The following is a 17938-nucleotide window of genomic DNA, read 5'->3' as shown; positions in this document are numbered from 1 at the left end:
GACTGAAGAGACAACCAACAGAATGGGAGAATGTATACGTAAACTAATCATCTGACAAATTATTAAGATCCAGAATATACAAGGAACTCAAACAACAGCAAAAACACAAACAATACAATTTTAAAATGGGCAAATGAGCTGAATAGACATCTCTCAAGAAAAGACATAAAAATGGCCAACAGGCACATCAAACAATCTCAGCATCACTAATCATCAGGGAAATGCAAATCAAAACCACAAAGAGTTATCATCTCACCCCAGTTACAATAGTTATCATCAAAGAGACAAAAACTAACAAATGCTGGCAAGGAGGCAGAGAAAGGGGAACTCCACACACTGTTGGTGGGAATGTAAATTAGCATAGCAATTATATTAAAAATAGTATGGAGGTTCCTCAAAAAACTAAAAACAGAACTATCATATGATCCAGCAATCCCACTACTGGGTATATATCCAAACGAAAGAAAATCAGTATACCAAAGAGATACATGTTTATTGCAACACAAGAGCCAAGATACGGAATCAACCTAAGTGTCCATAAACAAATGAATGGATTAAAAAATACGGTATACATACAAAATGGAATACTATTCAGCTATAAAAAAAGAACAAAATCCTGTCATTCATGGCAACACAACACAGATGGGCTTGGAGGATATTATGTTAAGTGAAATAAGTCAGGCACAGAAAGACAGATATCTCATGTTCTCACTCATATTGGAAGCTTAAAAAATTGATCTCATAGAAGTAGAGTAGAATAGTGGTTACTAGAGGCTGAGAAGGGCAGGCAGGGGCTTGGGGCTGATAGCCAGAGGTTAGTTAATGGATCTAAAATGACAGCTAGATAGATAGGAGGAATGGTGTTCTAGTGTTCTATAACACTGTAGGGTGATTATAATTAACAAGAATTTATCATATATTTTCAAATAGCTAGAAGAGCAGATTTTGAATAATCCCAGTGAAAGAAACGATAAATGTTTGAGGTGATGGATATGCTGATTACCCTGATTTGATCATTACATATTGTATACATGTATCAAAATATGACATATATGTATAATATCTATATCATTATCATCTATATATGTATAATTATATGCATATATTTATATACATATATTATATACATATATTATATTATTATAATATATTATATTATATTATTATAATATATTATATTATATTATTATAATATATTATATTATATTATTATAATGTATTATATTATATTATTATAATGTATTATATTATATTATTATAATATATTATATTATATTATTATAATATATTATATTATATATAATATATTATAATAATATAATATAATATATTATATTATATTATTATAATATATTATATATTATTATTACATTATATTATATATAATATAATTATTGTTATATTATATATAATATATAATATATTATATATGATATAATTATTGTTATATTATATATAATATATAATATATTATATATGTATAACAATAATATATATAATATTATATATTATATATATAATATATGTAATGTATAATATATAATATATTATATATGTATAACATATATAATATATTATATATATTATATTATATAATATATATTATATATGTATAACATATATAATATATGTTATATATTATATATGTATAACTATATTATATATTATATATTATATATGTTATACATATATAATATATAATATATATTATATAGTTATACATATATAATATATATTTATAACATATATAATATATATTATATATGTATAACATATAATATACAATATATAATTATATATTATATATCATAATATGTAATATATAATTATATATTACATATTATAATATATATTTTAATATATAATATATAATATATAATTATATATTATATTATATAATATAATATATTATATATTATTATATATTATATTATATAATATATTATATTATATAATATATTATATATTAAAATATATATTATAATATGTAATATATAATTATATATTACATATTATGATATATAATATATAATTATATATTATATATTATATGTTATACATATATATTATATACATATAATATATACATATATATTATATACATATACACCAATAATAAATATCACCCATATATATGTATAATTATATATCTTTTTTTTTTTTTTGGGACGGAGTCTCGCATTGGTTGCCCAGGCTGGAGCACTGCAGTGGCACGATCTCGGCTCACTGCAACCTCCACTTCCCAGGTTCAAGTGATTCTCCTGCCTCAGCCTCCCAAGTAGCTGAGATTACAGGCGCATGCCACCACACACGGCTGTTTTGTATTTTTAGCAGAGACGAGGTTTCACCATGTTAGTCAGGCTGGTCTCGAACTCCTGACCTCATGATCTGCCCGCCTCAGCCTCCTAAAGTGCTAGGATTACAGGCGTGAGCCACTGTGCCCAGCCTTATCAATTTTTAAAAAGCAAAAAATTGGCAAAAAAATCCTTAAATCTGTATTATTTACCATATATTACATATAAAGCAACATCAAAATGATAAATCTATAACATAAAGTTTAAATGATTTTTCCATTTACATATATCATGTAAAACTACTGCATCATTTTGGTCATACTAAATATTTGAGGAACTATAGAAGACTATAACATAAAATGCAAATGGAATAAATTCATCCAGTAGTCTTGCATGCCATATTTTTTAAAGAAAGTAAAGCTATAGGTAAGAACTATTTTAAAATAAAAAAAGTGATAATTCAACTTCTATATGTAAATGACTCAGATACTACTGTGACAAGGAGAGAACTGATCACTTATTTATGGCAGTAACGCTTACTTCTAAGTACACAGAAACAATAAGAGTATATTTAACAAAGATTTCATATTGTCAACTTTTTATTGTTTTTAATGTTTTCCAATATATATTCTATAGATAAACAAGTATAAAATATGTTGAAAGTTTAAACATCTAGCTCCTATGAGTTTCAATATAAGGACTTCTTCATCACCCATCTACTTGGTAACTTTAAAAGATTCTTCCATATATTCCACACACATGCATTTTTGTCTCACAGTTGATCAAGAGAAAATAATTTTAGCAATCCATGTTCACTAGTAGTTATACTAGCAACAGCAGCAGTAATAGTAGCAACAATCATAATACTTCAACTTTAAATTTTTTTAAAAATTATGTGGTACCAACCTGGTCTCCAAAGTCCTCTGGGAATTTCCACAATACCACAGGATCTGTAAATAATTGACATGTATAATTAAACAGCAGCAAAAGAACACATTTAAAGGAACAATCTTGGTTAAACACTCTTAAAATTGTCAAAGCTACTTTAATTACAACATTTAAATTTTTCTTTAAACATTTATAGTTGATGACATTCACTTCTCTTCCTTTCTATAATTAAATATTTTGATTTTTTAAGAAATGTAATGACCTTCAAAATAGAAATAAATGATATTAATAACTTGGTCAGGTTATTAAAAATCATTACTGTATTTCTTTTAGCAACTCACTTTTTATTGACATACCTTAGATTTTAAGATTTTAAACTCTGAATTTTCTATTTTAACTACACTTTTAAAATACTGGTATTCCTTTGAAAAGAAAAATACAAATGTATCAAGTATGTAATAAAATATATTATAGCTCTCAGAGACTAGACCAAAATACACCTTAAATATCCATTTAAAATTCCAATTAAGATTTACAAAAACTGTAATATTTGCCTTATATCAGTTTTTAAATCTCATATTTGCAGTAATAGATAAGTTGGTAAGTAGATATAAAGCAGTTCATTTAAAATACAATTGATATTTGCAGGGCATTTCACAGAAATTTTTCTAGCATGTTTTATCTAGTAATTAATATATATAAATCAATATTGTTTATAAATATTCACACTAGTTTTTCATTTTCTTTTTTTCTCACAGTATTTCTCTTCTACTTAGCACACTAAAATGCTAAGATCTTAGTTTAGTAAGCACTAATAAATATTTTAGTCATATACTTATTGTTTAATTCTGTCAAAAATAAACTTCTGAATACTTCAAATGTGTTTTAAAGGGATAGTGTATAATGGATTATTTCTTCTGGGCAAAAAAAAAAAAAAACAAAACTTGAAAGCCCAAGATAAGACTAATGTGTGTAACAAGTACCACCCATATGACAGGTTTTGAACTCCATGCCAAGTAAAAGGACTTGTGGATCAAAGATAACACTTCATGTACCAATCAGTGAAAACTTACAGCTTGATTCCATTATTTCCAATATTTCATACCATTTTCTAAAAAACACATATATATTTCAAATTTTTTAATTATAAAACTCAATAAATGTCTAGCAACATTTTTAGCATGAGCTGGCTCCTCTTGTGTTTATACTTAAGTTCCACAGAATTTTTTTCAGGTATTTTAAATTAAAAAGAAAAAAGTAAGCTTTCGACGATTAAACTTTTTATTTATTAAGGACTAAAAAGTTTCCATATAAATAATAAAAATCAATAATTTAAAACATCTTATATAAGAATAATACATTACAAATTTATGAAGGTAATATTAAATGATTATATCCTCATGTAAAACGAAATGCATACATTTCTAAAATGAATGTGGAATGCATTACACATCACCTAAAAACACTCAAACGTAAATATCTTGTGGATAATTATATTCCCAATTAAAAAAATAGACATATATTTATATGGCAGTTTTACGAAAATGGTAGCTGCTAAAATTTGAATCTCATAAAACAAAGGCATATGACAGAATTTTCATAAAATATTAAATGAAAGTTTTTATCTTCATAAAGTAATACAATTACTAACAGCTACATAAACAAATCCTCATGCAGAAATACAGAACAGTTCTTTCTCATGAATAATGAAATTACAGGGTTTCAATGTGAATATTTAAAATCTCCCTTTTAAGTAACCTCAACTTTGTAATTACTATTTGAGAAGATGTTTGTGACAACTTTTTTACAACTATGTCTTAAATAAGTATACTTATGTTATTGAATAGCTTACAGTTTGCCCTTGCTGTTTGTAGCATTTACCTAAATATGTTTTGCTGCCTGACTTTTCCTCACTACCATTTTTTTTCTGTATACTCTGTTTTTTCGGAGAGAGAACAAATAAGTACATGAAAACTGCATCTATTGGTTTAAGCACAAAGTAGAAAATATCCCAGCTCTTTTCATTAAATGAATTTTACCCTTCAGCATGCAAAAAATTATTATAATCATGTGCATCCATATTTTGAAATGGATTAACTTAGTTACTGCCTATGTGATTAGATTTAGACCACATCTGACACATCTTTGTAGCAACTTTTCAGAAGTACTGCAAAGGAAGAAACAAAAGGGCTCTGAAAAAAATAATCCGATTCAACAACTTTATGCACAAAGACTGAATTTTCTGTTCCCTGAGGATTACTTTCCAGATACTCAATCTGATCTGGCAATGTTAGGTCAATTTTATGCTGATTTTATGGGTGAAAGGATGAGAACTGCTGGTGGGAATCATCGTTGCCAGTTATGACTGATATACACTGTGTTTCTCTTTTTTCCAATGCCTACCAGTAAATCAAAGGAGACTCCATATCGTAATTAAAGAAAAAAATTTTACTGCCAACATTCTAGAAACCAAATAAATATAAAAGGAAGAATACTTGATTTTGACATAAATATATTTAATCTCTTAGTTTAATAAGAGATAATGTTACAGCATAGTAAGAAAAAAATACAAATTTTTATTAAATCAGTAACTTTAGAAGATGAATATTTAAAGTATGATTTGCACATCATCAACATAAGGATTCCAAACTCACTATTAAGGCTTTTTTTTAAATGTAAAGTAAGATAAAGTCAGCAATATTTTATTTTCCCAATCAAATATTTCACATTTCCTGGCCCTTAACTGAAAACAAAATTAAAATAACTTAGAATACCAGTGTGATTCTACTACACTACAAAAAGAGTATGCAGTAAAAGAGCTCCAATTTGCACAAAAGGATAATATTTACTTAATTCTGCGGAATTCAAAGATGATTAAATATACAGTATCTTCAAATTTATGCATTTGTAAAATCTCAGTTCAGAGACTACATACTTTTGGAAAAGTATAATATATAATATTAGTATTTTTCTTGATTACGGGTTTCAGTGCCTAATATACCCACACTGTAGAAGAATATGTATGAAGAAATTGAGGTCAAAACAATGAGAAGTGTGATTTACTCACGTAGCTAGGTAATGTCTGAGGTTACAGCTTTCTTTACTGAGATGTGAGGAGCATATGTTTTAAATAATTTCCAATAATTCACAAATTTTTGTGGCCCATTTAACTTAAAGTTCAATTTATTTCATTCAAAAATCTATGCAGTGCTAAAGAAAGAGGAAAAGTCCCTGCGTTACAATGCCCTACAACATTCACAAAGAGAAACGTCAAAGGGCAATTTCGTTTTTGTACAAAATATTCTTTTAAGTGAGGTATCCTGTAGGAACATTTGAACTCAACTTGAAAATTCACTGGCTTAAAAATGTAAAAAAAAAAAAAGTTCCTAATGAAGCAATGAAATGAGCAAAAATCATTAAAGAAAATGTGTAATTTTTTGGTAATGTATGATTTTTATTCTTTCACCTGTGGACACATAATGGTGAACTAAACAAAACAGGGTCTACCACTTACAGAGAAGAGGAGCATCTACATATATAATGTAATAAAACTTAATGCATTTTTATGATACTAGAAGAAGGGGTACTGCAGGAGCACATAATAAGGAAATCTAATTTAGAGAGTCACTAAAGGACTTCAAAAGGAAAGGACATAAATTGACACAAGTTAGACAAGCAAAGAATAATCTGGGCCATAAAGTGGGCAGGGGAGAACATTCTAGAGTGAAGAACCAATACGCATGACATCTTGAAGGTTAAAAGAAAGCAGAATACCTTTTAGAAACTGAAAAATCATCTAACATATCTGAATGTAGACTAAGAGGGAGACAATGTCTAGAGATAAAGCTGGATTGGCAAGGGAAGCCACTGAAGCAGACAGTAGTATAAATCAAGTTAGAAAGAACAACCAGAAAGGGAGAATGCAGCTAGAGTGTGTGTTATTATGAAAGTCAAGAGAAGAGGGTGTATCTAAAAGAAATCCTCAAACAAATGCTGCAACACATTGAGAGATGATGACTGAAGAATGGCAACTATATTAAAAGACATAACACCACAGTAAGATGAGCCTCAGTGGAAGGGTAGGAAGGAGGTGGCCGATTTAAGATTATGGAATGAGTGAGTATGATGAAAGAGAGGCAGTATGTACAGAGGCAATTTACTTAAGAAAGGATAGACAAAGTAGAGGAAAGTAAAGGTAGACAGAAAGCTTAAGCTAGAGATATTTGTTTTTTTCTTTTGACTGGTACAGACTTGAACATGTTTAAAAGGCTATGGGAATTCATGAGCTAGCAGAGAGCCAGCAAAGAAGGAATACAAGATCCCTGAGAAGACAGGAAGGTTGGAATTCAGATCGAGACAGTGAGAGGAGCCTAAGACAGAAGCTGAAGTACGTTTTCCATTGTTATAGGAAAAAGAGAAGAGGAAAGACATAAAGCCAAGTAAATTTGTAGTGCAAAAATACGAGTTTTGTGAAAAAAAACTGCTAATATTTTTCTATGTAGTAGGTAGTTCTCTAAAGCAAAGCTTTCTGCTAAAACACACAAAAAAGCTGTTGGAGCTTTAAGGAGGAGGTATGAAATAACCATTTCAGGCAGAGTTCTCAATATAGGTAGATATCCAACATGGCATTTAATGGCAGTAAAGTGGCATTTCTCTCAATTGGTGGATTCTGTCAGGGTGAGGTTTCTGTTAGTCAGGTGGATGGGAAGATAATCTAAAAGAGTGGCTGCAGATCTGAATTACGTATCTAAAGCTAATAAAAAGGAAGTCATATTTTCTGAAAAGTCCATTAATATTATATGTTATACCAAATGATACAAATGTATTTTAAAACAGCATAGTTTCAGTTAAAGGTCTACAACATATAACTGAAGACTGTAGGATTCAGAAATAAGATGACATAAATAAATGGAAGTAGAATTACGAAATCACATAGTTGAAGTCTGGGTCTTCTACTTATGAATAACACAATGCTTTCTGTGTATGATCAGAAGTAGGTTTTGAAAAATAGCAAATCAATTTCCTTGTCTCTTTCTCCCTCAGACTCTCTAGGTTGTTCTTAAAAGAGTCTCATCTATTTATCCAAGTGTACTATATAAATACCTTTTTTGACGTGTGCTATTTTTGAAAAAGTTTGATAAGCATGTAATTTAATAATTATGGTTAAAATGATATTTTATTACATCTGCCAAAATAATTTTCAAACTCATTAATTATTGTAATTTTTTTTGAGACAGGGTCTCACTCTGTCACCCAGGGTAGAGTACAGTGGCATGAGCATGGCTCACTGCAGCCTCACTCTCCCAGCCTCAAGCAATCCCTTCCATCTCAGTCTCCCAAGTAGCTGGGACTATAGGCATGCACCACCATGCCCAACTAATTTTTTTTTTCTTTTTTGTAAAGATGAGGTCTCGCTATGTTACCCAGGCTGGTCTTGAACTCGTGGGCTCAGGTGATCGTACTGCCTCCGCCTCCCAAAGTGCTAGGATTACAGGTGCGAGCCAACATACTCAGACTTATCATAATTTTATATTCAGCCTGATTGAAAAAAAAGGGTTTAAGGAAATAATTCACTCAATCATTTAGGGCCACAAATGACTTTGGTGAAGCCAGAGATTCAGAAGATCGACACTTTTGCCATTTTTCCTTGGCACAGACTCCAGCAAAACACAGATTTACTGCATGATAGAAAGATATCACTCATTTTGACAAAGTAGTAATAAAAAGCTTCACTGATCCACTCAAAAAAGAATAGTATGATAGACTGTACTATAAACCTTAAGATTATAAGCAACAGTGAAAATAAAAACAAATTCATTGCTGGAAAGTCTTAAATTCAGACTACATCTAATCTTGATAAAACATATATAAGCAGATGTTTGTACAAATTATTTTGAAGTTAACCTATAGATGACAATATTTAATTTTATCATCTTCTTAAAGGTCTAATTCAGTAGTTCTCAAACTTCAACAAAAATATCTACACAAACAGACTGCTGGGTCCCACACACAAAACTTCTGAGGTGGGCCTGAGAAACGGCTTTTTTTTTTTTTTTTGAGATGGAGTCTCACTCCGTTGCCCAGGCTGGAGTGCAGTGGCACAATCTCTGCTCACTGCAAGCCCCACCTCCCGGGTTCATGCCATTCCCCTGCCTCAGTCTCCCGAGTAGCTGGGACTACAGGCGCCCACCACCACACCCAGCTAATTTTTTTTATTTTTAGTAGAGACAGGTTTCACCATGTTAGCCCAAATGGTCTCGATCTCCTGACCTCGTGATCCGCCTGCCTCGGCCTCCCAAAGTGCTGGGATTACAGGCTTGAGCCACCGTACCCAGCCGAGAAACTGCATTTCTAAAAAGCTCTCAGGTGATACTGATGCTACTGGTCTCAGGACCACACTTTGAGAACTAACAGCATGGACTATGTATCTCTCACAATGATTAGCATTATGCGTCACATGTTAAGAAATTTAATATTTCCTTCAAAAGGAAAGGACATAAATTGACACAAGTAAGACAAGCAAAGGATAATCTGGGCCATAAAGTGGGCAGGGGAGAACATTCTAGAGTGAAGAACCAGTATGCATGACACTTTTATATATTTATAAAAAATATATTCTTTAAAATATGACAATAAATAATTTATATTTTCCTTTATTACATATATACTTGATATGACAACAAATATATCTTCATAGGGCTAGAAACAAACATCAACTATACCACTTACAGCAGAAAATAATTTTAGCAAGAAAAATACCACCAAAATGTTTTTAAAACCCAAATACTACTGATACTATAATTCTATTTCCATATCCCAATGAAAGAATTTTATTTCAAAATTGAATGTTTTGTGACACTGGAACCACATGATTTAAGGAACAATTATGGAGGACTATAGTTATGTGTACACAAGATATACTGCCTATTATTCCCTCTAACTTTATATGCTGTATGCTGTATACATACATATTGGTAGTCCATATCTAAACAAGATAGATGTCCTTTTGTAATTTTCCAACTCAGATATGTGAGAAAATTTTTCTTGCTGTGCTGTCTTACAATGCTTTCTTTCATGAATTTAAGCAATTAGTTCCAATATGGACAACAGAAAGACTATCTGTGAATGCAAAATATAGTAATAGTAATAATAAGGCCTCTTTTATTTACTTATTTGGTATTTCAAGAAAAGGTTCATTATATATGGATAGAAACTTTGTATTTTCTGAATGAGAAAGGACATTAAATATTCTTTTTTTTTAATCACCCAAAGTTACACTGTATCCTGTGTCTAGAGCTAGTAACTATTGAAGCCAAGACTAGGATTCAGGTATCCTTGCTTCTTATATAACATCCTTTCTAAAATATGCTGCTGCAATTTGCTATACTTGGTTGATCTTTGATTTTACTGTTCATTCATTAGACAGTAATTTAAAGAACATCCACAAGTCTAAACGTTTCTTAGTTATCTATAGGAAGACATTCTCACCAAGCCAAACATTTGTATTTTGTAAAACAATGGCCTAAATCTTACAGACTTCCTTTGAACAATACTTGGAAATTTGTATGTGAAGAAACCTAGAAAAGGAGATTAATTACTAATAATACTCAAATCAATACCTTCTCAATCTGAAATTAAAATAATTCTTCATTTAATCATGTAAGTTTGATTCACACATACAAAGACCTCACAGAAATGAAAACATTATTTCAAGATCTTTTACTTTATAATCACTTGCAAAAATAGAGATCACACTTCTATTTGTTATTTTACATAATGCATACATTTAAAATTAAAACTAAGCAATTTTGAAAATATGTCCATTTGTTCACCATTCTAAAAATGCACATAAGAAATGGTGGAAATAAAATTTAATGTAATGATCCACTGTGATTATCTTCATTCGAATAAGCCATCCTGGAAAATCAAACTAGCACTTTAAAATAATTTTGGTGTTTTTGAAACTCAAACCTTAAAAAAACAATTTGGATAATGGATAATTCTAACCTTTCTAAATATTTCTAGAAAGATGTAAAATCAGCATCACAACTTAAAACAAGGAAGCTCTCTTTTGAGCAAATATTAGCAAATTCTAACTAAGGTAATGAAAATGGAACTTCAAAGAACCTTAAGAAAATATAACTCATAGCATGTTAGATATATCATTTTGCTACATCCATTCCTTTTAAACAAGACCTATTATAATAAAATGAAAACCCTCATCAATCACCTGATAGAGTAATTCCAAACTTAACCAAACAGGGCTAATGGGTGAGAATTGAATTGAAAACACCTTGACAAAGAAAGCAATTTCTTTTCTTCGCACTCCTCTGAAGCTGTGGGTGATCATGGTAATCGAACCATCAACAGTGAGGGGCCATCTGTCCCAAGGGCCCTTCATGAGAGTTTTAAAAAAAACATCAACAATAAAGAAGGGAAAGAAATGCTGTACCACAGATGTTCAATCTTGATTAATCTATCACAAGGAACTTACAACTGAGAATCAATGTTTTGACATTTTTCAGATACTAATCATTAAAAGCCAACACAAACGTTTTTATAAGAACACAGGGAAAAAAAGTTAATAGGTTGCTTGTAGAAAGATGATCTGTCATACAGAACCTAATATACCTTTGAGTCAGCTAAGATCTTAAAGTTGCTTTAAGATCATATCCTAAAGCAATAGCTTTTATTATGATTCCTTTAAGGAGGAAAGAAGGTAAGAGGCCATGCTTTAAGTTAGCATGAGACTGTTGTTTGTTATAATTCTTTATAATTTTTATAATTATAAGAATTATAAAAAAGCAAGTATATGGTTAAATAAAAGAAGACATATATTTTTATTCACAGCACTCATTATACTTAACTCTTTGAAGTAAAATATTGTCAAGAAACAGTCTTAATGTGAAACTTCAGAATGTAAAATTAACTGAACTGCTCATAAAACAGCTTCATTTTATTCATGACATTTAAAATCATGTTCATATTACACCAAAAAGTAATTTTGGGTAGATGTGCAAATGCTTCAAAGCTTTCTTGCTTGATATAAAGATGGTCTGAAGTACAGTAAACTTCTAATACTCCTGGATATAACAGACACAGTTCCAATGACTTGAGAATAAGGTAAAATTCATGAATAGAATCATACTAACTACAAAAATGACTTAAAGTTCACTAACATAAAAACATGTGTAAGCTACATTAAGAATAACTGCCAAAAATATTTTAAAATTAATTTTAAAATGAAAAATACATTAAAACAAAACATCAAAGAACCAAATTAAACCATGCATGACCTTTCTTTCAGGATATTTTCAAGTTACAATAAAAGTAAATGTAGAATAAATTTAAGATTCTAATGAATATAATAAAGTCACTAAGAAACTTACTGTAAATGCAATAACTCTTATTTATCTTTGTATCTACAAAGCCTAGGAATGGATCCTGTCACCCTAAAGAGATGGCACCTCAGGCACATGACAAAAGGAAAGTACAAATGCCCTCTTGAAGAAGAAACACTTGATCAACTCAGGTCTTGCCTAACATAAATGGGTAATTCAAAATTACTACAGAAAATCTAAACACCTGTGATTATAACCATCAGACACAAAGAATGGAATTAAGATACTAATTTTTTTTGTTCCTCCCACACAGGCTTCAGATATTAAAATTACCTGAAACAGCATATATTGTAAGGATATTTAAAATGTTATACAATAACATAACTCAAAACATGAACTAGCAAATTTTGAAAACTAGAACTTTAAAAAATATAAAAATATAATCTATGAAATTAAAAGCTCAATGAATAGAACAGCATATCTTATAAAACTGAAGACAGAAATAGTGAACTAAGTCAGACACAAATGATATTAAAACAGATTGAGCCATAAAGAGGCAAAATAAATGAGAAAAGAGGTTAAGAAAAATGGAGACCAGAATAAAATAAATCTATTTAAATTTCTAAAAGATCAGACCCAAGATACCAGAGTGTGTATAATGGAAGAGGGAAGAAAATAATATTAGAAGAAATAAAGGCTGTTTTCCAAAACTGATAAAAGACACATCTTTAGATTTGGAAATGACAACAAACCTAAGCAAGATCTCAAGACAGACATGACTAGATACATCACAATGAAATTGCAAAGTATAAAAAGATATGGATACCTTTCAAAGCATCCTAGAGAGAAAAGAGGTAAGTAGAAAACTACATACATTATTACATCGACAGCAGACTTCTCAATAGCAGCAATGGAAGCCAGAAGACAGTGGAATAATATACTCTAAAACTTAAGAACTGTGCAAACAGGAATGTAGGGAAAATAAATACATTTTCAGAAAGACAAAACTGAAAGATTTACCAAGAATAGACCCTTTCTAAAGGAGCAGCTAAAGAAATTGTAACAGAAAAATTCTTTTTTATAAAATGCAAGAAATTATATATTTCTTACATGCAAACATATATATAAAACAATGTTTACTGAAGCACTGTTTACAATTAGCAAAGTTTTGCAAGATAACCTATATGCCCATCAATACGAAAATGATTATACCATTATTATTCTATGAAACACTATACAACTCTGAAAAGGACTATAGCCTTGAAAAAAAAAGTTATATTTGTTCATATGAAAAAAATCTAAAAGAGTGATAAATGAAAATAATGAGACAAGGTGAGGTCAGAGAGTTAAGGGGGAACAAGCAGAACATAAAGGGCCTTAAGAGTGATAAAAAGGAACCTGCTTACACTCTGGGAAAGGGAGCCACAGCAGCATTTGAATAGAGAGGAGACATGCTCTGACATATTTTAACAGGATCACCCTGGCTTCTGTGTTGAGTATAAACTGAAAGGTAATAAAATAATGAACCCAGTTATGATGTTACAGATAATATTTAAAATGAACCTCTTAGGAAAAGAACTTACATCATTCATATATATATGAATGACTCAGATATATATATATACATATACACACACACACATATATATACACACATATGTATATACACACACATACACATATATATAGACAATTTGTGGTAAAATATCAGGGAAGGAAGCAGATAACATAAAATTTACAAGATGATCTACCCTCTTGAGACAGAATTCATGGCAAGGGCAATAAGGGTCCAAGAGTCCAGTGGAAACTCTCCCAGTAGATTATAGTGGGTGTTTTATGAACCTGACGTGGACCCAGTGATCTTGCTGGCATGTAAATACTCTGGAAAGAAAAGAATCGTGTTTTATACAACTAAATGAGTTCTAGATCTGAAGAACTTCAACATAGATGTTGAGAAGCCCTCCCTACTCACTTTGCAGAACTGCAACCCAGGCTGTGAAGGATCACATGACATAAAAACTGCAAAGACCTGTGACTAGCAACATCATCATGAATGGCAGTCCAGGAGCCAAGTGCAGCAATAATGAAATAGGATATACTTCAAACAATGGGCTAAGATGAGGGTGAATATCACTGTCAGCACCCACCAAAGTCAGAAGCGTAATCCTAGGTGAAGCACTAAAACAAGGTCTAGACAAATGATTGCATCAGTGATATGGAAATAATCACAGTGAGACATTAAGAGCAAAGGCATGAAGCATAGTAGTTGAGGTAGACAAGCAATTCCTCACTACTTATGAGATAACCCTGGAGGGCCACAGAAATACTAAAAGAGAATGAATACCTCAAAATGGGATCGAGACCCAGAAGGTACTCAAGAGGTTATCAAGCTGGAAAAAAACTGAATCTAAATATCAATGTGATGTGATGTCATCTATACCTTCATGTTAGAGAAATCTAAGGACTTGTGGGGAACACCTTTCAAATGTTCATAGTAAAAACTAAGAAACTTGTTAACATAAAACTATAATAATAAAATGAACACAACATAGCTATTACATTTCAGTTCACAGGTCTCTGTTGATGTAGAATGAAAAGCAAATGAAAGTAGAGATGTGAATATTTTATTCTGTTTCTAATTAAATATGTTGTTTTATTGCTAAAATCTTCCCTGATCGTATCCAGAATTTCCTTAAACTAATAATGGGTAAATATCATTAACCTTTGAGGTCAAGATTATGACTGGTAAATACAACACTGTGATACTGGCAAAAAGAATCATTTCCTTGAAGGGGCAGAAAACTATTAGTCTGAATATGCTTACTAATAATTAAGTCCTACAGTAATTTTCACCCATTTTTCTTAAAACATAATTAGCGCCAGGCGCAGTGGCTCACACCTGTAATCCCAGCACTTTGGGAGGCCAAGGAAGGTGGATCATGAGGTCAGGAGATTGAGACCATCCTGGCTAACACGGTGAAACCCCATCTCTACTAAAAATACAAACAATGAGCCAGGCGTGGTGGCAGGCACCTGTAGTCCCAGCTACTTGGGAGGCTGAGGCAGGAAAATGGCGTGAACCCGGGAGGCGGAGCTTGCAGTGAGCCAAGATCGCGCCACTGCACTCCAGCCTGGGAGACAGAGTGAGACTCCTTCTCAAAAAAAAAAAAAAAAAGAAAGAAAAAGAAAACATATAATTATCAAGTTACTGGGAATTATATTAAAAATGCTATGTATTTCTAATAGAAAACAGTGATCTGATTTTGAGGCCAATTGGACTGGATTCTACAAAGCAGAATTCAAGAGCAAACACAAGTTCACAAGGATAATTTGTCATGTGACATTACACAAAATTGCCATATATCTTAGATCAGAGGTAAGAAGGATCACAAGAGACCTTGTTTCCTCTCCCTACATGGCAGGCTCCTTTATGTTCCACTAAAAAAAGACACATCCTTTTATATTCTGCACGTATACAGGGACTGCTCCAAATCTCCCAGCTTCCCTCCTAAAGTGTAAACTAATAGTTGAAAGTTCTTCCCAATGTCCAATTAAATCTCTCAGAAGATAATTTAACTCTTTTCTCTCTTGTTGAAGAGCTGTGAAAAAAAAAATGGATCACCCCCACATATAATTTAAAACAAATTCAAAAACTTTTACTGAAATTCTATTTCCCATTATTCACAAATTATTTCCTATATATCTACATAGCAGTTCTCAACCCTTTCTGTTCATTAGATTACCTAAGGAAGATCATTTAAATTTTTAAAAAGTGACCCTTCACCCCACCCAATACCATTCTAGACACATCTACAATTGTTTAAAAACTCCCCAGGTGATTCTTATGTGCTGTTCTGGTTGAAAACTACTGCCACAAATCTTTCTGTAAAGAAATTTTTCTCAAGCCTTTTAAAAACCTTCTGCCATTTTTCAAGTTTCAAATATTGTTTTAAACTGGACTAAAAACAAGAACATAACATATAATGTGATATCTAAAACTAAGTGTTTTTGTAGATATTCATAAGCATAAATGAAGCAAAAATTCTATATCTCAAATTCAATTTTCCCAATGACTTGAATACAACATCCCCTTGACTAGTGTCCAACACTGAATCATATCCCTCTCACTCTACCTATGGAACCCAGACACCAGTGCTAAAAGTTTCAGAATCAGCCTTCACACGCCTTCATCCTCTACGTCTAATCAGCTGCCTAACCATGTTAGTTATTTCTTCGAAATGCAGTTGTCATCCATTCCTCCTCTTCCATATTCATCTTACTCTAAATTCTTATTGCCTAATTAGTCTTCTTGCCACTCAGCTCTTCTCAACTCATTGCCACTAAATTAATCTTAAGAGTTTTTATTATTCCTCCCTTCACAGAACAATATTCAGTGGCTCACTACTGCTTAACAAAACCCAACTCATCAAACTGTGTTAATATTTAATGCCTCATATAGAACTTTAAAATTTTAACATAACTCCATATACTAAAACCAGTGTTGCAAAATTCTGCACTTCCTACCCAATTCCATCCTACCTATCTAAATGTATTTCCCACCAACTCCAATGCAAATTTTCTACTCAATCCCAGTGTCCTTTCACATAAAAAAAATTTATTCCCAATTTCAAGGATTTACTTATACTCCAACACATGCTGCACCCCCTTCTGAAATCCTATGTTCACTTTTCTCTGTCTCTCTAAAATCAATACATTATTCCTGATCTATGCTATGAGACCTTCCCAAAATACTACAACCACACAGACTATCCCACTTCCAGACAATAACCATCGCTACCAAACCATCTTATTTGTGTCTTCTCATTTAAACAAAGCTCCTAAAAGCCGGAATCATGTTTCAAATTTTAATGTACACTTTATAAAGGCAGCTTTTTCAGTTTTTTATTGAGTATATTTTCCATTCTTTCCATTCAATGGATATATATAATGCAAATAAAATTATTCCCTATCATATCAATTTTTCACAGTAAATGTCATAAGCTTTATTTGCTTATTTTAATGTGCTTATTTTAACAAGTAGCTGGCTTACCCTAACATAAACCTGATCAATTCTGATTTAAAGGTAATATAATAAATCAAGTAATCCTTAACACCAAAGAGAGTGAAGTGATCTGCCCTTATTTTCACTACATATTTTCACTAAAGATAACAAGCAAATGAGCAGAGTAAAGCTATTACTAATTAAGAAAGCCCCATACTTCAAGAAAGAAATAGGCAATTAAATAGTAATCATGTAGAATAAATAGTAATTATACAAATTATCCTTGGGCATTTGCCACTGACGTGTTTTTAGTTAGCCCCCATAATGTACAGCACAGTACCTCTCAAGCTTTTTGGTCTCAGGACTGATTTATTCTCTCAAATATCACTGAGGTTGTCAAAGAACTTTTGTTT

General features: G+C 31.1%; 1 protein-coding gene across 6 annotated transcripts in view; it reads right to left on the bottom strand.

The window, feature by feature from the left end:
- Positions 1-17938, bottom strand: part of DENND1B (DENN domain containing 1B) — a 251401-nt gene that overhangs the window by 198673 nt on the left and 34790 nt on the right. For all 6 annotated transcript variants that reach the window (XM_063598039.1, XM_003823074.4, XM_008976667.5 and 3 more), the window contains one exon: positions 3201-3244. In XM_063598039.1, the coding sequence (XP_063454109.1) occupies positions 3201-3244 (44 nt within the window). The remainder of the gene's footprint in view (positions 1-3200; positions 3245-17938) is intronic.

The sequence above is a fragment of the Pan paniscus genome, chromosome 1 (genome assembly GCF_029289425.2).
Source record: "Pan paniscus chromosome 1, NHGRI_mPanPan1-v2.0_pri, whole genome shotgun sequence".
Lineage (NCBI taxonomy): Eukaryota > Metazoa > Chordata > Mammalia > Primates > Hominidae > Pan > Pan paniscus.
This window is presented reverse-complemented; position numbering and strand designations above follow the sequence as displayed.